The following is a 19,774-nucleotide window of genomic DNA, read 5'->3' on the forward strand; positions in this document are numbered from 1 at the left end:
AACTGCCAGGCTGCCTTGGGACCATAGCTGAACACATACCCTTGATCAAAGAGAAAATCATCCCCAAGGCAGCAGAGCAACTGGCTGCTCTGAAGACAGAGGTTTCCCAAGTCCTTCTACAGGTATCAAGCACCACTGAGAGCTGTGCCATAGAAGGTGACCAAATCCAGGTCCTTGAAAGCTTTCAGGCAACACAAGGTGCGCTGAAGGTTGAACCCAGATTTCCCTCTGAATTGGCCTTTACTGGAGGCCAAGCTGTCCCTCTGGAGAACATTTCTTCCCTGGAAACAATAGAGGAAGATTTTGCTGCAAGAATACATGAGGGACAGGCTGTGAGATTTCCCTTGCTCCTGGAAGAAAATCAGTTCCTGAAGGAGGAACATGTTGATCTTTCCAGCCCACCTAACCAGTGGAAAACAGCATCGAGACAACCCCATGAAAAAATGCACTCTGACCAGCTCCAGGCAAGCCAAGTCCTCAGCAAAGAGAGTCAGCTCACTGCTCTTGTTCCCAAGAGCTGCAACTTGGACATAAAGTCTCAAATTAAAAATGCACTTAAAGCTACAGTGGTAAGTGAGAAAAACCTCTTGTTTTCAGAATGGTTGGCTGATAAAGAAAATGTTGAAGTGCAGACAATAAACATCACGAAGGAGAATACACATACCTTGTGCACCTATGTTGTGACCACAGGACGATGCAGTCCCATAGAAATCCCACTCTCCTTGGGAGACTTCAGCATTCAGACAGCTGACGAGAAAACAGTTTTGAAGGAAGCTTTTTATTCTCTTTGTGAAGATAAACATCTCTTGATAGATGAAAAATGCAAAACATTTCCATTCTATCCCAATCTACTTCTCACAGGAAAACCCTGTGATGAAACCTCTGAGCTGGAGCCCCAGCAGGCTGAGAGGACTATGGAGGCAGAAGTACCATTGGAGCAAGCTTTGCCTACACAACTAATCAACACTGTGACTGGGCGTGGTCAAATCAAGGATGTGGGTGTGGCTGTAGCCACTGCTGATGTAGCCTCTGCAGGTCTTCCCACTCAGGCACCTACAGAAATATTGAAAAGGAAAGAGAAAAGGGAAGAAATATGTGAGGACAAGGGCAGAGAAGATCTGGAAACTAGAGCTGGGAAGTTACAGGCTGAGCTGGGCAAAGAGAATTGTCCCATCATACACAGCAAACTGGTAGATACTGTTGTGGAGGAAGAGGAGTGTGTCAGGCTGGTGTCTGTCATAACAAATGTCAGTGAGGTGAACTGGTACTTTGAGGGTAAACTGGTATCTTCAGGCAACAAATTCAAGTGTTTGCAAGATCAGGACACATACACACTAGTAATAAACAAAGTGTGTGCAGAGATTCACCAAGGAGAGTACACCTGTGAGGCGCTGAATCAAGGTGGAAAAAGAGCAACAGCAGCAAAACTCACAGTTGTTAAAAGAGGTTGGATTATGGGGATAAAATACTGCCTTTTTAATGCACTGCTCTACTAATAAACCTACCCTACTATGTGTCTGTACTTTGGATATGGATACAATATTAATACCATCATGCCACTAATCAGAGGGTCCCCTTCTCTCTGGATTGATGGTCTCCTTTTACCACGTTGCAAAGCCTCTCACTTCTGTTACCCCAGTCTTTGGTCAGGAACTTTGTTGCTTCATTGCACAAGCATGGTCAGGACAAAGCTGTATCTCAATCTCAACCACTTCTCCCATTGTTGCCTGGGAAGTGGACCTGCTCTTCCCATTTTTCCCACTACTGCACCCTCTCTCACTCCTTAGAGTCATTGCACAGATTCACCACAATTTCTTATTCACACCATTATTTCTCACAAATCAAGGATAGTGTACCATATGTCCCATTGCTATTGTGCATTGCTATTTCACTTTATTTTTCCAGTATCATCACAGTGTTTCCTGATGTCATTAGGCACCGTAAGACTGTCTGTCCACTGAGCCTAGTACTGCTTTCATTTCTTAAAGATATTTTTTTTTACAGTCACTTTATGTGAATTGCAAGTATGTCACCTTTTCTTTTCCTTTTTTTCTCAGTCAGTCACTTCACTGTTATTTTTCAGAATGTCAGCAGGCAGGGTTTTGAGTTAATCTCTGCTTCTGATTTCAGTTGCACCTATCCTGAGGAGAAGGCTTGAACCCCTGGAGGTGGCTGTAAATCATGTGGCCAAGTTTACCTGTGAGGTGGAGATGGCTCCCAATGTCAAGTTCCAGTGGTACAAAGCTGGACGAGAGATATATGATGGGGACAAATACTCCATTCGCACTTCCAACTACCTCTCTACACTGGAGATCCCAAGGCCTCAAGTTGTTGACTGTGGAGAATATAGCTGTAAGGCTTCCAATCAGCATGGCAGTGTAAGCTCTACAGCTGTTTTAACAGTAACTGGTAAGTACAGACTTCCAAGAACTTCTTCTCCATAAAATATCTTGGTGTATTGTAATGCTTTCACTGCTATACTTACACTTGTGGGGTTCTTGATTGCTATTATAGTACATAATCCATACCTAATGTTGGCAGGCATAAGCACAGAGAAGGAATAACTTTTGAGAATGCTGCTTTCTGGTGCTTTCTGTACATAGAAAAGGGAATCAGTGTGAAAAGTTTCAGAAGGAAAGAAAAAAGGGAAAAGAGAGCAGGAGGAACGAGACTGTCAACCGAATAAGATTACTTTATGAATACATTCTTGAAAAAGCTTTATTTAACTTCCAGACGACAAGAAATAGACTTTTAAATCTGATTTCTTAGTGTAATAGTCACTGTGTGATTATCCTAGCACCCTATGTTTATCCTGCAGCTATACTTGCGACGCAGGTTATGCAGCTCTGCATACCTGAACATCTTTGTGCTGTGGCCAAAGGGGAACTCTGTGATTGGGCAAATAGATCTTCTTAAGCAAACAAAAGAGGGTAAAGGGTTTCAGTTTGCAAACTTTTTATCTAGTGAGAGCTATACAATTCCTTTTTTTCTTTAAACAAACAAACAAAGAACCCAACAACAAAACAACAAAAACCAAACCACTGTCTTTTGGACATTTAGTGTATGACGATTTTTTTACTCTGACTTTTCTCTTTGTGGGAGGAGTCTTTATGTGGTCTTTGCTAAGTGCTAGCTGCTAGAGACTAACACAGGATGCATGAACTGTGAAATGCGTGCAAACTGACCCGCCTCGAGAGAACAGTATGCAAACATGTCAGTCTTGGGGGAGGAATTTCTGGCTTTTGGTTTATTTTCCTTTAGTTCATAAATTTCTCCAGAGATTCAAAATTCAAGCTCTGGAGCAATATATAGACCAAAGTACCAACCAAAAGCCAAAATTTATCGTCTTTAACGCCTCTTATCTCCTTCACTGCTGGTTTCTTTTGCTTAAGGGTGTCCAGTGAAAAGCTGGCCTCTCTTGCTCTCTGTCGCTGGCAAATGTGAAGAAAGAGCATAGGCTCTGTTCCTCACCTCTGGATAACATTGAACCCCTTTGTTTTGCAGAAGCATTTCCACCAACGTTTCTTACCAGACCTGAATCTATCACTACTTTTGTGGGCAAAAGTGCCAAGTTCCTCTGTACTGTTTTGGGCACTCCAGTCATCGACGTCACCTGGCAGAAAGATGGCACAACTATTTCACCTTCAGACCGCCATAAAATCTCCAAAATGGAAAATAAACATGTTTTAGAAATTTCCTTTCTCACCACCAGTGACAGAGGGGTTTACACATGCAAAGCTTCCAACAAGTTTGGGGCTGATATTTGCCAGGCTGAAATGGTCATTATAGACAAGCCCCACTTCATTAAAGTTTTGCAGTCAGTGCAGTCAGCAGTTAATAAAAAAATACGTCTTGAATGTCAGGTAGATGAAGACAGGAAAGTAACTGTAGGGTGGACAAAGGATGGAAACAAAATCCCTCCGGGCAAAGATTATAAGATTTACTTTGAAGACAAAATAGCCTCGCTTGAGATTCCTCTGGCTAAGCTCAAGGATTCAGGCCACTATGTGTGCACTGCCTCAAACGAGGCAGGAAGCAGCTCCTCTTCTGCCAGCATCACAGTCAGAGGTAAGATAGTTCTACGCTACCTTTACCTTTCCTCTTCTTGAGTTCCTCATTTCTTCTTTTTCAGGCAGAAGACTTCTTTGGGCTGAAATTACACCAAATTCTTCTCAGACCTGCTACACTGTCCATTCCCCTCTAACTCATTTCCCCTGTTGCCTTCCAGTGCACCATGCATTACTTCAATATTTTTTTCACCAGAGAAATCCAAGAATTGCTCCTGCCTGCAGGGGAGAGATGAACAAAGAGGACAGGCAAAACCACAGAAGCTGCAGTTCAGCGAAGATTATGCTGGTCTCTTGTGAACTCATATTTTGTTCTTGTTCAAGGAACCAAACTTTCAAAGCCTTGTATTTCAGCCTTCTTCCCTTTTCCCCTTTCCCTTTTCCATTTCTTTACCCTTTCCTTTTCCATTTTCTTCCCCTTTTTACCATCTCTTCCTCTCTCTTCCCTTTTCCCATTTTTAGAACCACCATCCTTTGTGAAGAAGGTCGATCCATCTTATTTACTGACCCCAGGCGACTCTGCACGCCTTCAATGCAAAATCAAAGGGTCTCCTGAAATCCAGGTTACTTGGTTCAAGAACAATAAGGAAATCCATGAAAGCAACACACACAGGATGTCCTTTGTCAATTCTGTGGCTGTGTTAGATATTTTGGAGATGAAAGTTGATGACAGTGGGACCTACTCATGTGAAGTTGTAAATGAGGTTGGAAGTGACAGCTGCACCACTGAAGTGGTTGTCAAAGGTCTGTCCTTGTTGCTGCCAGTCATTTTCTTGAGAAAAACCTTCCCTTCCTTTCTTTTTTCTGGTAAGGTTGACTAATTCTTTCTTGCTGCTTTTGTAGAACCTCCGTCTTTCATCCGAACACTTGAACCTGCAGAGGTAGTGAAGGGAACAAACACCGTTCTTCAGTGTGAGGTTGCTGGCACTGGACCATTTGAGATTAGCTGGTACAAAGACAAGAAACAGATTCGCAGTAGTAAAAAATACAGGTTGACCTCTCAGAAAGCTGTTATTTCTCTGGAGGTGTCTGCATTTAACAGTGCAGATGTTGGTGAATACGAGTGTGTGATAGCTAATGAAGTCGGAAAGTGCATGTGCAGTGCCACATACATCTTGAAAGGTCAGTAGGAGAGAGAAAACTCCACTTACTGATGGGATTGGCAAAAACCTCTTATTTCTTAAAATGTCTTTTCTTTGGATTTGGGGGTAGCTGGGGAGAATGGGAGTATCTTCTTCTCTTAAATTCTTTGTGTACCTTAACTCTTATCTGACATCAAACCTGTGAATTTGAAGGACGTTGGACCATGCATTAGCTCCCGACTGGAGAATGCTGCTCCTCTACTTGCTTGCTCTTTTGTTGAATTGCTATTTGTATTGTACGTACTGTCTTACAAAACTGTCTTGAAGTAGCAGATTTCATGGGATGATGCAGTAGCAAATGAGTATTTTTTCTTCTCTCTCTTCTTTGAACTAGAACCACCATCTTTTGTTAAGAAAATCGAAAATGTGACGGCTCTGGCTGGAGATAGTGTTACGTTACAGGCCGTGGTGAAAGGGTCAGAGCCTATTTCTGTAATGTGGATGAAGGGCAAAGACGTTATTAAAGATGATAACAATGTGAGAGTGACATTTGATCATGGTCTAGCAACGCTGCAAATTACTGGTGTCCAGCTGAGCTCTGGTGGCAAATACACCTGCGTGGCTGAGAATGATGCAGGAAGTCAGTCCTGCTTTGGTGAACTAGCAGTGAAAGGTTAGTGGAGAAGGGCCGTGATCCCCACAGTCTCCCACCTGAGAGAAAGAGCAATTTTCTTTTGTCCTTAACACCAGTTGTTTAATTCTGTTGTAGAACCTGCCAAAATAATTGAAAAAGCTGAAGTGATCCAGGTTACAGCAGGGGAACCAGCTATTTTGGAGTACACTGTCACAGGCACTCCAGAGCTAAAAACCAAATGGTTCAAAGACGGAAGGCCACTACCTGCCAGCAAAAAATATAGGATCAGCTTCAAAAATAACATTGCCCAGCTCAAGTTTTATGCCACTGAAATGCAGGACAGTGGTGAATACACCTTTGAGATATCCAATGATGTGGGCATCAGCTCTTGTACTACCAGCTTCACTGTGCTAGGTTGGTACTGACCCTTTCCAAAGAACCCTGTTGCTCTACCCTGCACCACCCAACAGAGCCAGAAGCAGAAGAACATACCTGTTTTGCTTATGTGTTTGTTTCTGTAATTTTTTTCACTCTCAACAGATCGCACTCTCCCTCCCTTCTTTACTAAACCACTGAAGAATATTGACAGCATCATTAACACCTCGTGCCGCCTAGACTGCAAAATTTCAGGTTCTCTTCCAATGACCGTCTCTTGGTTCAAGCAGGACACTGAGATCACTACAAGTGCCAAGTACACAGTACATTTTGCAGAAGGCTCAGCATCTTTGGAAATCAAACACCTAGATGCAAGTGATGCTGGGGTCTACATTTGCAGAGCCGCAAACTCTGCTGGTAGCAAAGAGAGCAGTAGTACATTGTTTGTAAAAGGTTTGGCAATTCGTTTCACATTTCTTGGAATTTTACTTTTCATGTGATAATACTTTTCTTTCCCAAACTGCAGGCCATGTGTCTTACTCTTGACAATTTTTTCCTTTCAATGCAATCTAGAGCCACCCAGCTTCACTGTAGAACCAGAGTCTCAAGATGTACTGCCTGCGTCAACCGTACATTTCAAAGGCACATTTAAAGGCACAACACCACTGACAGTGAAATGGTTTAAAGGTGATACTGAGCTTGTGACTGGAGGAGCCTGCTACATTATGACAGAAGCATTAGCAAGTTACTTGGAACTTTATGCAGTCAAACCAGCAGACTCTGGAAAATACACCTGCAAAGTCTCCAATGTAGCTGGCTCAGTAACATGCAGTGCAAACTTGTTTGTAAAAGGTTTGCATTCTTACTCTCTTTTAAAATTCTAGCTGCTGGATTGACCCAGTGGCGCTCTTTCCTGCTTTCTTTGTCCTGAACGTTCTTCTTAAATCCACAGAACCTGCTGCCTTCAAGGAGAAGCTAGAGCCGACCCATCTGGTAAAGAAAGGTGGATATGTTGAGCTGACCTGTGAAGTCACTGGTACTCCTGAGATTAAAATCACATGGTTCAAGGATGATAGAGAGCTAAAAGAGAGTGAAAAATACAGGATGTCTTGTGCAAAATCTTTGGCAACACTTCATGTTTCAGAAGTTGATACTGAAGACAGTGGAGAATACATTTGTGAGGCCAAAAATGATGCTGGAAAAGATATTTGCAGTAGTGTTGTTACAGTCAAAGGTGTGTGTGACATCCTGCCGCACAGTTTGTCTTTTTAAATTCAGTACAGTGTTAGAGGCTTCAGAAGTCTGACTAACGCATTTGTACTCTCTTTTTGCACTGTAGAGTCACCCTATTTTAGCAAGGAATTTCAGTCCATGGAAGTCTTGAAGGATTCTGATGTGGTTTTGGAGTGTGAGGTGCTTGGCACGCCTCCCTTTGAAGTGTTTTGGGTGAAAGATGATAAACCTGTGCGGAGCAGTAAGAAGCACAGAATAAGCATTGAAAAATCTTTGATTAGTCTCCACGTTTTCAGGTTTGATGCTTCTGATGTTGGCGAGTATCAGTGTAGAGTAACAAATGATGTTGGGAGCTGCCTCTGCAGTTCAGAGGTCACACTGAAAGGTTAGTTCAAGGTGTAGAATACCACTAGCATGCTTTTAGCCCAATGTGGTATCTGTGCCACAGTTGTGCACCAAACCCATACTTACATAGCCACTTTCTTCCTGCCAGAGCCTCCACAGTTTTTGAAGAGGATAGAAAACATTAGTTCCCTTCGAGGGGGCACGGTTGTGTTTCAGGCTGCTATTAAAGGCTCCTTGCCCATCACTGTGTCCTGGTTGAAAGACAACGATGAAGTGATTGAAGACAGCAATATCAAAATGACCTTTGTGAACAATGTTGCCACTCTTCTGGTGAGATCTATTGAGCTGAAACATGATGGGAAATATTTCTGTCAGGCTAAAAACGAGGCAGGAATTCAGAGGTGTTCTGCTCTGTTGACTGTCAAAGGTTGGTCTTACCCTGAGGGCTTGCAGTGATCATAGATGGTTCCCTTGTGATTTTTACAGATGCCCTTAACACTCTATCTCCTTGTTTACAACAGAACCTGCTACAATTGTGGACAAGGCCGTGTCAATAGATGTGACTGAGGGAGACCCAGCAACCTTGCAGTGTAAATTTTCGGGAACAAAACCTATTACAGCCAAATGGTTCAAAGATGGCAAGGAACTGACATTAGGCCCAAAATATAAGATCAGTATTACAGATACTGTCTCAGTCCTAAAGGTGCTTCATGCAGAAAAGAAGGATAGTGGAGAATACACTTTTGAGGTTCACAATGACGTTGGGAGCAGTAGCTGTTCTGCCAACATTAATGTCCTAGGTGTGTATGGGCTTTCTCTTACCATTGTTTTTAGATTCAAAATCTTTTCTCCTGAGCTGATATCTGTCACAATCAAGGCTGAATTTCATACTTTGTCTTTTTACTCTGTCTTGGATAGATCTCATTATACCACCTAAATTCACAAAAAAACTCAAGAAAATGGACAGCATTAAGGGGTCTTTTGTCCACCTGGAGTGCATAGTGTCTGGTTCACATCCTATAAGTATCCAGTGGTACAAGGATGGCCAAGAAATAACAGCAAGTGAAAAACACAAATATTCTTTCCATGATAATACTGCATTTCTGGAAATAAATAAACTGGAAGGCACAGACACTGGCTCTTACACCTGTGAAGCAACAAATAAAGCAGGAAGCAACCAATGCAGCGGGTTCTTAACAGTCAAAGGTTTGAGTTCTTTCTTTGTCTTGTGTTAGGGGTCTCATTCATAATTTTGGATTTCCCTGTCTCAGCGTAATCCCCTTTCTTCCTTTTTGCGTGTTATAGAACCTCCATATTTTGTGGAAAAACCCCAGTCTCAAGAGGTTGTGCCCAGTGCTAGAGTTCAGTTCAAAGCACTGGTGAAAGGGTCTACTCCTCTGCAGATAAAGTGGTTTAAAGACAGCCAGGAGCTCCTGTCTGGAGCCAATCGATCTGTCTGGAAGGACGACACATCTAGTGTACTGGAGCTCTTCTCAGCTAGAACGTCTGATTCTGGGAACTACACTTGTCAGATAAGCAATGATGTGGGGACTGCAACTTGCAAAGCAACTCTGTTTGTAAAAGGTGTGCAACCCAATCTCCTCATTTTTTGGTTCTGATTTTTCTGTGCAATTTTGGTGGGAGGGGGAGGAAACCTTTTTATTTCTTTAAATTCTGCATTTTATTCCAACCTTAAATATTAAAAGCCTCAACTTCTCTGTCCATCTTCTAGAGCCCCCCAGATTTATTCAGATGCCAACTTCTGTAGTAGCTTTGCGTGAAGGACAGTCCACCACTTTTGAGTGCCAGGTAGTAGGCACACCAGAGATCCACATTACATGGTACCTGGATGGGAATGAAGTGACTGACCAGGCTAAGTACGGCATCTCCTTCATAGATGGATTAGCTACTTTGAAAGTCACTCAAGCCAGAGTGGCAGATAGTGGGATTTATGTTTGTGAAGCCCACAATGATGCAGGTAGTGAGAGCTGCAGCGTTGAGCTGAAAGTAAAAGGTTAGTTTTGAACATCTTGTCATCTATGTCACATATCTGGGATGAGGAAGTAGGAGATACTTCTTCTCCCCTCAAAACTATTTAATGTTACTATCTACTAAAGGTTATTATCATTCTTCTTTATAGAGCCTCCAACCTTTGTTCGGGAGTTGAGTCCCACCAAGGTAGTGAAGGGCTCAGAGGCCACACTAGAGTGTGAGGTGACTGGTACTCCTCCATTTGAGGTGAAGTGGCTGAAGAACAATAAGGAAATGTTCAGCAGCAAGAAATATGCCATCTCCACCAAAGAATTAGTATTTACTCTTAATGTGACTAACTGTGATGTCTCGGATGTTGGTGAATATCAGTGTATTATATCAAATGAAGGTGGGAGCTGTTCTTGCAGCACAAGGCTCAGCTTGAAAGGTCAGTCCTCTAGGAAGCATACCTCAAACATTATATTGCCTAGCTAAACTGTAGTGACTAGGATTACTTTATATGATCTCACTTTCCCCTCTTCCCTTTCCATGACTTCTCTTCTAAACCAAACTCACACAACAGAACCACCGTCCTTTGTCAAGAAGCTGGAGAACGTCACTAGCATTTTGAAAGGTGATGCATTCTTTCAGTGCATCATAGCAGGTGCTCAACCCTTATCTGTGTCATGGATAAAAGATGAGAAAATATTAGAAGACGATCAGCATCACCATATTACCTTTGAGAACAACGTGGCCACACTGAAGCTTGCTAATGTTGACCTCAGCCACAGAGGGAGATACACCTGTCAGGCCAAGAATGAATCTGGCTTGGAGAAGTGTTTTGCTTTGCTTTTTGTACAAGGTGTGTACAAGGTGTGACCTTGATGAGTATTTGAAAGTCAGTCCCCTATCTACGTAGCTAACTGTTGTTTTTATACTCTTTATACCTCAGAGCCTGCACAGATCATAGAAAAGGCTAAATCGCTTAAAGTCACTGAAAGAGACCCTGTGACTTTGGAGTGTACTGTGGCTGGGACGCCAGAGCTCCGAATAAGATGGTACAAAGATGGCAAACAGCTCCTGCCCAGTAGATACTACACAATGACCTTTGAAAACAATGTGGCCAGTTTCAGGATTGAACCTGTATCAAAGGAGGATAGTGGTACATACACTTTTAAGGTTGAAAATGACTTTGGAAGTAGCACCTGTGAAGCTGTTCTGACTGTGCTAGGTTTGTATTGACATATGGGAAATTTGCCAATACAGGGAGGGAATGAAAAAAATAATAATTCCTGTGAAAGCTAAGCAAGAAGTTGACCAGTGTGTTTTTGCCATTTCTTGTGTTGGGCAGATCAATCAATTCCTCCTGTGTTTATCAAAAAACTAACCAAAAAGGATACTGTTCTGGGATCTTCTATCCAAATGGAGTGCAAAGTCTCTGGGTCACTCCCCATTATTGCAAAATGGTTTAAGGATGGAAAAGAGATAACTGACAGTGCAAAATATAGAAGTCTGTGCCATGAGAACACTATGTCACTTGAGATTGCTAATCTAGAGCTGGCAGACAGTGCAAATTACACGTGCAGTGTCTCTAATGTTGCTGGAAACGACTCTTGCAGTGCTGTCCTGACTGTGAAAGGTTTGAAACTCTTTTAATACTTCTTATTTGTGATAGATGCTGGAAAAATACCTTAAATCTTGTCCTAACATAACACTCTTATATATCTTGATGTAAATACTAAAAACTTGGTCTCCATGCTTGCCTCACTAATTTTCTTCATTCTTAGACATTTCTGATGTAACTGAGTATTTCTTTTTCTTAAAAACTCCAGAGCCACCAAGCTTCTTAGTAAAACCTGAAAGCCAACAAGCCATCCCAGATTCCACAGTGGAGTTTAAGGCCACACTAAAAGGAACACCACCCTTTACAGTAAAGTGGTTCAAAGAAGATTTAGAACTTGTATCTGGTCCAACTTGTTTCATTGGGATTGAAGGTTCAACTGGGTTCTTAACCCTCTATTCAGTGGATACTTCTAGGACTGGGCACTACACTTGCCACGTTTCAAATGACGTTGGCAGTGACTCTTGCACTACAACACTGATGGTAACAGGTGTGCACTCTTTCTTGATGTGTTGCAACCTTTTTGTCTCTTTCTTCTCTTTCCTTTTTACCAAACCCACTCCAGTGATCTTTGATACACTGCCAAGTGAATTCCCTTTCTTGTGCTTGCAACCCATAGTTTTTTGGCTCTTTTTCCCCATATTTTCTTTCCAGTATTAATTCAAACCTTCCTGACCCCACTGTTTTGGTTTTTTTAGAACCACCCAAGTTTGCTAAGAAGCTAGAGGCAACAAAAGTAGTCAAGCAGGGTGACTCAGCCCGGCTTGAGTGCAAAGTAAGTGGATCTCCAGAGATGAAAGTAGTGTGGTTCAGAAATGACCATGAAATTGTTGCCAGTGAAAAATTCCGGATGTCTTTCATTGACTCTGTGGCTGTGCTTGAAATGAATTATCTCAGTACTGATGAGAGCGGTGACTACATCTGTGAAGCTCACAACCCTGCCGGCAAGGCCAGCTGTAGCACCAAAGTCACAGTGAAAGGTTAGCTGTTCTCTTGTTCTCTGATTGCATCCTATTTTTCCTCTGGTGGTTGTACCCCTTGGAAATCCATAGGAACATAAGCTTAATTTCTTATTTCAGGGTTGCCCTTTTCTTCATGTCATGTTTATTTCTTGATGCCCCTCATCCTCCTTGCCAATTCCCGAACAAGGATGATGTTCTTAATGCAGAAAAATTCTAAGCTAGTTGTTCCCCAGTTCTAAATTTTAAATGTCCAAGACATATCATAGTGGGGATTTCTATATAAAGGAGCTGAAATATGAAGAAAAAGAACAGATATGAACTGAATAGTATCAGTTTTACACTGTGTATGGGAGATTACTACTAGATTAATGAGACCTGTACCCTCTCTGCCAAGGGACACCCTGCTGTTTAGCTTTTATACAGAGGAGCTAAGGACTCTGAATGCTCACCTGTGGGCAAGTTAATTTCATAATGTGCCCAGAAAATGAGGGAAGCCCTTGCCCCTTCTGAAGATATTCTCAGCAGTTTCATTGTTTAGAAGCTGATATCAGTAAACTTTGTTGGCCAAATAGCTCTAGACTCCTTTCTAAAAATGTTCCTCTCTTCCCTTGTTAGAACCTCCTGTCTTTAGCAGGAAACCCTCTCCAGTAGATATTGTCAAAGGATCTGAGGTTAGCCTGGAATGCGAGATTTCAGGAACACCTCCATTTGACGTTGCCTGGTACAAAGACAGGAGACAAATCCGCAGTAGTAAGAAGTACAAGGTTACAACCAAAAACTACCAGACAAGTGTGCACATTCTTAATGTTGAAGCTGCGGATGTTGGTGAATATCAGTGCAAAGCACAGAACGATGTAGGAAGTGACACTTGTTTTTGCGCTGTGAAGTTGAAAGGTAAAGTATTGATACACGTACCTTCTGCAGTGCTCCCAAGGGTGCTGCATTGCTCTTCTTTAAGAAAACACTGTGAGTATTTACTGTAACTTCGTATTTCTTCTTCAGAACCACCAAAATTCTTGACTAAAATAAACAGCGTGACTGTTGTGGTTGGTGAACCAGTAGAGTTACAAGCAAGAGTGGAGGGCTCTCAGCCAATTGCTGTGCAGTGGCTTAAAGACAAAGAGGAAATTATTAGAGAAAGTGAAAACACGAAGATCACATTTATGGAAAATATTGCAACTTTACAATTTGTGCACACGGAGACAAGCAGTTCTGGAAAATACACCTGTCAGATCAGAAATGATGCTGGAAGTCGCGAGTGTATGGCTACCTTAACTATTCTAGGTTGGTAAAAAGCACAAATTCATGAAAGTTGGGGTTTTTTTAAAGTTAGAAACTTGGCTATTTAGTGTCAGCTGTATACTCTGCTTATGCCCCTGAGTTCAAAACAATCAAAACAGAGAATCATTCTCTGCCCAACAAGCAGCAGTCAGGTTCCGTATTTCCAATTTTCAGGGATAGGAGTAAAAGGAACCGCTCATGCCTGGTGGGAGAGGGACAGGTAGTTGCATTTTTCTCTTAGGAGATTAAAATATTTGTACTTAATTTTTTAGAGCATCTGAAACTTCCAGTTTGGGGTAGAAGAAAGGATGGAAAAAAACAGCTGAAAAAATTCCACTCTAACAAACTGAAATTTCTTTAGCATCAAATGTGTAAACTCCATCTTATACTGCTGTAATGCTTATAGTTAGTACTAATCAAATCCTCTTTTCACCATATACTTTACCCATCTCTCCTTCCAGAGCCTGCAGTCATTGTAGAGAAAGCAGAGCCAATGAGAGTTACTGTAGGAGATGCCTGTACTTTGGAGTGCAAAGTGGCAGGCACACCACAGCTTTCCACTGGGTGGTTCAAGGATGGCAAAGAGCTGACCAGCAGTCAAAAATACAAAATTACTTTCCTCAATAACGTATCTACACTTAAAATTATGGATGCAGAAAAGGAAGATGGTGGACTGTACACTTTTGCAGTGCAAAATGACGTGGGGAAAAGCAGTTGCACAGCATCAGTTGATGTTTTAGGTTGGTTGGGTATCTTGTCTTCTATCTTTTACAAAAGCTTTTGTTTGGTCATGTTCTCTGTCCTTTCTTCCATTCCTTTCCTCATTTTCTCTCTAACCTTGGATTTATTATGTTTTCTTATGCAGATCGAATCATTCCTCCTTCTTTCACAAGAAAACTAAAGGACACCCCCTGTGTTCTGAGTTCATCAGCACTGCTGGAATGTAAAGTGTCAGGTTCACCTCCTATTTCTGTTGCCTGGTTTCAAAATGGACTTAAATTAGTCAATGGAGAAAAACATCAAATCTCCTTTTCAGATAACCTTTGTATTTTAGAAGTTAATTCACTGAGCAACTCAGATACTGGAACTTACACCTGCAAAGCTACCAACGTAGCTGGTTCAGATGAATGCAGTGCTGTATTGACTGTACAAGGTCAGTATATGATAGTCAGGAAGCTCTCTGAGCTGTTCTTTTCTCTTTCTCTTTTGAAATTGCCTGCGGTCTCTTGTAAATATTCTTGGGGAAAATTATTGACTGAAAAATAAAGATTTTGCTCTTTGTCTTCAGTAGTGTGTGGAAATGCCAGAGTTATGCTGCAGCAACCTGCCTCATCTCTCTTTTTCTCTTGTGTGTTTAGAGCCACCATCTTTTGAGAGGACACCAGAGCCTCTGGATGTATTGCCAGGCACAAGCATCACTTTCACATGTGTTGTCAGAGGAACCCCTCCTTTTAAGGTCAACTGGTTTAGAGGGGCCAATGAGCTTGTGCCAGGGGACAAATGCAATATCTACTTGGAGGAGTCCGTTGTGGAGCTTGAGTTATTTGATGTAACTCCTCCCCAAAGTGGAGAGTATACTTGTCTAGTGACTAATGATGCTGGCAGGGCAAATTGTTCAACACACCTTACAGTAAAAGGTTTGTAAAGATAGATCTCTCTATTTACCTTAAAATATTTTTTCCTTCTCTCCATTTGGCATGTTGTGTTCAACATTTGTGACTTCTTACCTTTCATTAGAGCCAGCTGTCTTTGTGAAGAAACTGAGTGATCAGTATGTGGAACCTGGCAAGCCCATCATCCTGGAGGGCACTTACACAGGCAGCCTCCCCATCTCTGTGACATGGAAGAAGAATGGCCACACCATCACACAATCTCAGAAGTGTAGCATCACCACCACAGAGAAATCCTGCATCCTGGAAATACTTGACAGCACCAAAGAAGATTCAGGAGAATATACTTGCCATGTTGAAAATGAGGCGGGAAGAGATGTTTGTGAAGCTGTGGTCTCTACCCTAGGTGTGTGCACCCTTTGCTTCTTTTTCTTGCCTTTTTTTAAGTGTATGCTTTCCAAAGCCTGACACTACAATGACCCTATCTAATTGCTTCTCTTTTTTAGAACCTCCCTATTTTGTTACACACTTGGAACCTCTTGAGGTGTCAGTTGGGGATTATACAACATTGCAATGTCGTGTTGCTGGAACACCAGAAATTACTGTGTCTTGGTACAAAGGTGACACAAAACTCAGGTCTACTCCTGAGTACAAAGTGTTCTTTAAAGACAACGTTGCTACACTTATTTTCAACAAAGTGGTTAGCAATGACACTGGAGAATATATCTGCAAGGCAGAAAACAGTGTAGGAACTGCATCTACAAAGGCTCTCTTAACAGTTCAAGGTGATGATTTTATATTGGCTTGATAAAATTCTTTTTCTCTCACAAAACTATAAAAAAATTGCTTACTGGGGATTATTTATCCTTTACTTGCTTTCTTCTAGAGCGCAAACGACCACCTTCCTTTGCAAGAAAGTTAAAGGACATCGAGCACCCTGCTGGTTTACCCCTTAAATTTATGTGTCGGCTCAATGGCTCAGAACCCATTACTGTTACTTGGCACAAAGATGGGGTGCCACTGAGTGATGATCACAATGTGCACACATCCTTTGTAGATAACGTTGCAGTGCTGCAACTGGTGCGAACCGAGATGAATCATACTGGGCAGTACTCCTGCACAGCCACCAATTCTGTGGGCACTGCCACCACAAGTGCTAGGCTCACAGTGGCAGGTGTGTTGGCTTACAAAACTTTTACCTGGATCACGGGCTCCTCTCTCTCCTTTCATGCATGCAATGGTATATATGTGTTGGATTAACTTTTTTGTGAGGTGTATTACATGGTTTTCTTGTGCTTTTAGAACCCAAGCAAGCACCTGTCTTTGACACCAAACCAGAATCTATTGATGTGCCTTTTGGAGAAAGTGCTGACTTTGAATGTCATGTTACGGGTGCCCAGCCAATACACATAACCTGGTCCAAAGATGGTCGGGAGATTCGAACAGGAGGAAACTTCAATATTACATTTATAAACAACACAGCTCACCTTCGAGTGCTCAGAGTGGGTAAAGGAGACTCTGGCCAATATACTTGCCAAGCTAGTAATGAAGCTGGGAAAGACTTTTGCTCAGCCCAACTCAGTGTCAAAGGTATTAAGACTAAATCACTTTTGTTTGTGTGTTTTCTTTTTCTTGGGTAAAGAGACTTTTTTGTCTCATCTTCTACCATTTCTAGTTCAGAAATATATAGAAAGCAGCTTTCCAGACAGCAGACATAAACCATGAAGTGACCTTCTCCCATCATAATATGTAACAGTAGAAACCTTCTGTGCCTGTGAAATCTCTGTCTTTGTGAACCTTTTTGTAGGTAGAATTGCACTCACACTGCTTTTAACTTTAGTGGTTGGCTACAGTCTCTGTGGTATTCAGTCATAGTAATTACTATTGGAACACAGTGGTAAGTAAATACAGTATCTTGCCGTTGTTTACCAGCGAACTCTTTTGACTTTGCTAAAGATTTCAATTTTGAATTGTTGATTTAATCTAGACTATGCATCACTTAATTTCTTCATGCAGAAATATACTTTAAATATGTGTAAGCAAGTGAAACTATCCCTACCGTGTTTCTGTTGCTCCTGGGGATGAAAGACTTGTAAAATTTTTCATGCTGGCCTGCGAACCTGTTACCCCTCAAAGGTAACAGCAAAATTTCTCTTGGATGGAGCAACCATCCTTTGTATGTTTTCTATAGGTTCATCTGTCTGATGCAGCAGGGTCTAAAGGTGGCAGAACGTAGTTTGAGTTGTTGTCTTTGCCTTCTTTTTTCCATCTTCTGTCTTTCCTTGAGAGGAAATTCTGGTGGGAATGCAGCCTGCTGCAGTAGCAGTCTTACTTTGTTGTTTCTCAGTACTCTTGTGCCTCCCAGAACTTTCGCTCAGCACTGTAGATTTCACAAACAGGTATCCTGTCATTCTCTACATATTTATTCTGTTCTGCAGAACCTCCGAAGTTCGTCAAGAAGCCTGAAGCTTTGCGGTTCGTGAAGCAGGGGGACACAGTTCAACTTGAATGCAAAATCAGTGGCACACCAGAGATCAGAATCGTGTGGTATAAAAATGATCAGGCGCTCCAGGCGAGCGACAGGCTCCACATGTCCTTTGTAGACTCCGTGGCAATGCTAACCATCCCGGGTGCCAACACTGAAGATGCTGGGGATTACATATGTGAAGCCCATAACTCTGCTGGCACAGCCAGCTGCAGCACTTCAGTCACAGTGAAAGGTTAGCAGCGTGGCTTCACACACAGCCAGAATCCCTGGCTACCAGTCCCTGCTCCCAGCTGCACGTCCCTCAGACAGGGAGCTGCTGCTGCAGAAGTTGGTGGCTGCTGGGACAGTGTCTCTCCATCTGGTCTCACATTGAAATGTTGCTGTGTTTATGCAGCAGAGATCAGGCAGGAAATTGTGGTGGGTGTTGAGCACTGTGCAGCTGTTCCCTTGTCTCTCCATATAAGTCAACTGAAAGATGAACAAGGCAAGGTTTTCAAATCACAAGGACTAGATAGAACACCAGCCATGGTGAGGGAGCTGGAAATACTTTTCAGCCATCCCTCTGCCTCCTCTTTATACACAGTGATCCTGACAGGAATAAAATTTAAGACGGAAGAGGAGGCTGTGTAGCTGAGTCTCACTGATTGTAGCTTTCGTAACTAGAAAGAGTGGGGAGGAAAGCCGGAATGTGATCCTGGAGAGCAGGGAGAGTGGCTTTTGGGGAGGGACATCAAGCACTGACTCCAGACAGGTGCAGAAGTGTCACATTTTCTGCTCTTTGGACTGCTGGGATTTTTTAGAGGTCAGGCCACATATTTAAAAGTTAAATATGTGTTTACAAGAATAAATGTAGGCTCCCTTCCTGAATATGTTGCCTCCTGCTACTCTCCAGAAACCCACCCAGAGAAGCAGGCTCACACATTATGATGTGATTGTTTTTTTATAGAACCACCTGTTTTTATCAAAGTGCCAAGCCCTGTGGAGACTCTTAAAGGCTCAGATGTTATCCTCCAGTGCGAGATAGAAGGGACCCCACCCTTTGAGGTGGCTTGGTTCAAGGACCGAAGGCAGGTCAGGAGCAGCAAGAAATTCAAGGTGACAGCAAAACACTCCATTGCCAGTCTTCATATTCTCAATCTGGAATCTCAAGATACTGGAGAATATCAATGCAAAGCTATGAATGAGGTGGGAAGCGACACTTGCACTTGCCCAGTGAAATTCAAAGGTTTGTATGCTAGAGGATCAACAACATCACTGCCCTCTTTTCTTGATTTTCTTGCTGTCCCTCTTTCAAGCAAGCATGTATGATTAACTGTCCTCTGCCTCCTTGTTTTTGCCATCAGAACCCCCACGGTTTGCCAAGAAGCTGAGTGACACTGTAATCTTCATCGGGGAGCCAACAGCTCTGCAGGCAGTGGTGGAAGGATCTCCACCAATTTCTGTTGTCTGGCTCAAGGATAAGGGTGAAGTTATTAGGGAGAGTGAAAATGTTCAAATGTGGTTTATGGACAACATAGCAACTCTTGAGATAGCCAGTGCAGAGGGAGCTGATGTTGGGAAGTACATCTGTCAGATCAAAAATGATGCTGGCATGCGGGAGTGCTCTGCCTTTTTACAAGTCCTAGGTGGGTATAGCCTACTTCACAGATACTATATCTTACAGCTTGAAAAATTGCCTTTGTTCTCTGCTTATGTCCTCTGCTCACTAGTTTGAGGGTAGATTTATTGGTGACACACAGATCTTCCAATTTCAGAACCAGCAGTCATCTTAGAGAAGACTGAGCCGATCACAGTAATGGCTGGTAATCCTTTTACCCTGGAGTGCAAAGTAGGAGGAACACCTGAACTTATCACCAAGTGGTACAAAGATGGCAGAGAACTAAGGAGTGACCGCAAATACCAAATTACATTTTTCAACAATATATCCACTTTGAAAGTCTTTTCTGCAGACAGGGGAGACAGGGGCTTATATACTTTTGAGGTGCACAATGAAGTGGGGGACAGCAGCTGCACTTCTTCAGTTGATGTTTCAGGTCAGCTCTATATCTTTGTTGTTCACATTTGTCTTTAAAGGAAGCTTTTATTTTTCCCCCTTTTCTTTCCAC

General features: G+C 42.4%; 1 protein-coding gene across 1 annotated transcript in view; it reads left to right on the top strand.

Annotated features, from left to right (window-relative positions):
* Positions 1-19,774, top strand: part of TTN (titin) — a 237,924-nt gene that overhangs the window by 51,592 nt on the left and 166,558 nt on the right. Inside the window, exons 44-77 of the mRNA XM_027637206.1 lie at positions 2,131-2,409; positions 3,505-4,068; positions 4,530-4,811; positions 4,911-5,189; positions 5,544-5,822; positions 5,919-6,197; positions 6,324-6,611; positions 6,732-7,010; positions 7,111-7,392; positions 7,498-7,776; positions 7,885-8,163; positions 8,258-8,536; positions 8,655-8,942; positions 9,042-9,320; positions 9,469-9,750; positions 9,877-10,155; positions 10,291-10,569; positions 10,660-10,938; positions 11,059-11,346; positions 11,540-11,818; positions 12,027-12,308; positions 12,906-13,184; positions 13,293-13,574; positions 14,033-14,311; positions 14,437-14,724; positions 14,930-15,208; positions 15,309-15,587; positions 15,688-15,966; positions 16,068-16,355; positions 16,484-16,771; positions 17,620-17,901; positions 18,616-18,894; positions 19,013-19,294; positions 19,424-19,702. Coding sequence (XP_027493007.1) covers positions 2,131-2,409; positions 3,505-4,068; positions 4,530-4,811; positions 4,911-5,189; positions 5,544-5,822; positions 5,919-6,197; positions 6,324-6,611; positions 6,732-7,010; positions 7,111-7,392; positions 7,498-7,776; positions 7,885-8,163; positions 8,258-8,536; positions 8,655-8,942; positions 9,042-9,320; positions 9,469-9,750; positions 9,877-10,155; positions 10,291-10,569; positions 10,660-10,938; positions 11,059-11,346; positions 11,540-11,818; positions 12,027-12,308; positions 12,906-13,184; positions 13,293-13,574; positions 14,033-14,311; positions 14,437-14,724; positions 14,930-15,208; positions 15,309-15,587; positions 15,688-15,966; positions 16,068-16,355; positions 16,484-16,771; positions 17,620-17,901; positions 18,616-18,894; positions 19,013-19,294; positions 19,424-19,702 — 9,846 coding nt within the window. The remainder of the gene's footprint in view (positions 1-2,130; positions 2,410-3,504; positions 4,069-4,529; positions 4,812-4,910; positions 5,190-5,543; positions 5,823-5,918; positions 6,198-6,323; positions 6,612-6,731; positions 7,011-7,110; positions 7,393-7,497; positions 7,777-7,884; positions 8,164-8,257; positions 8,537-8,654; positions 8,943-9,041; positions 9,321-9,468; positions 9,751-9,876; positions 10,156-10,290; positions 10,570-10,659; positions 10,939-11,058; positions 11,347-11,539; positions 11,819-12,026; positions 12,309-12,905; positions 13,185-13,292; positions 13,575-14,032; positions 14,312-14,436; positions 14,725-14,929; positions 15,209-15,308; positions 15,588-15,687; positions 15,967-16,067; positions 16,356-16,483; positions 16,772-17,619; positions 17,902-18,615; positions 18,895-19,012; positions 19,295-19,423; positions 19,703-19,774) is intronic.

Source organism: Corapipo altera, unplaced genomic scaffold, assembly GCF_003945725.1.
Source record: "Corapipo altera isolate COAL_440 unplaced genomic scaffold, ASM394572v1 45, whole genome shotgun sequence".
NCBI classification, from domain to species: Eukaryota; Metazoa; Chordata; class Aves; order Passeriformes; family Pipridae; genus Corapipo; species Corapipo altera.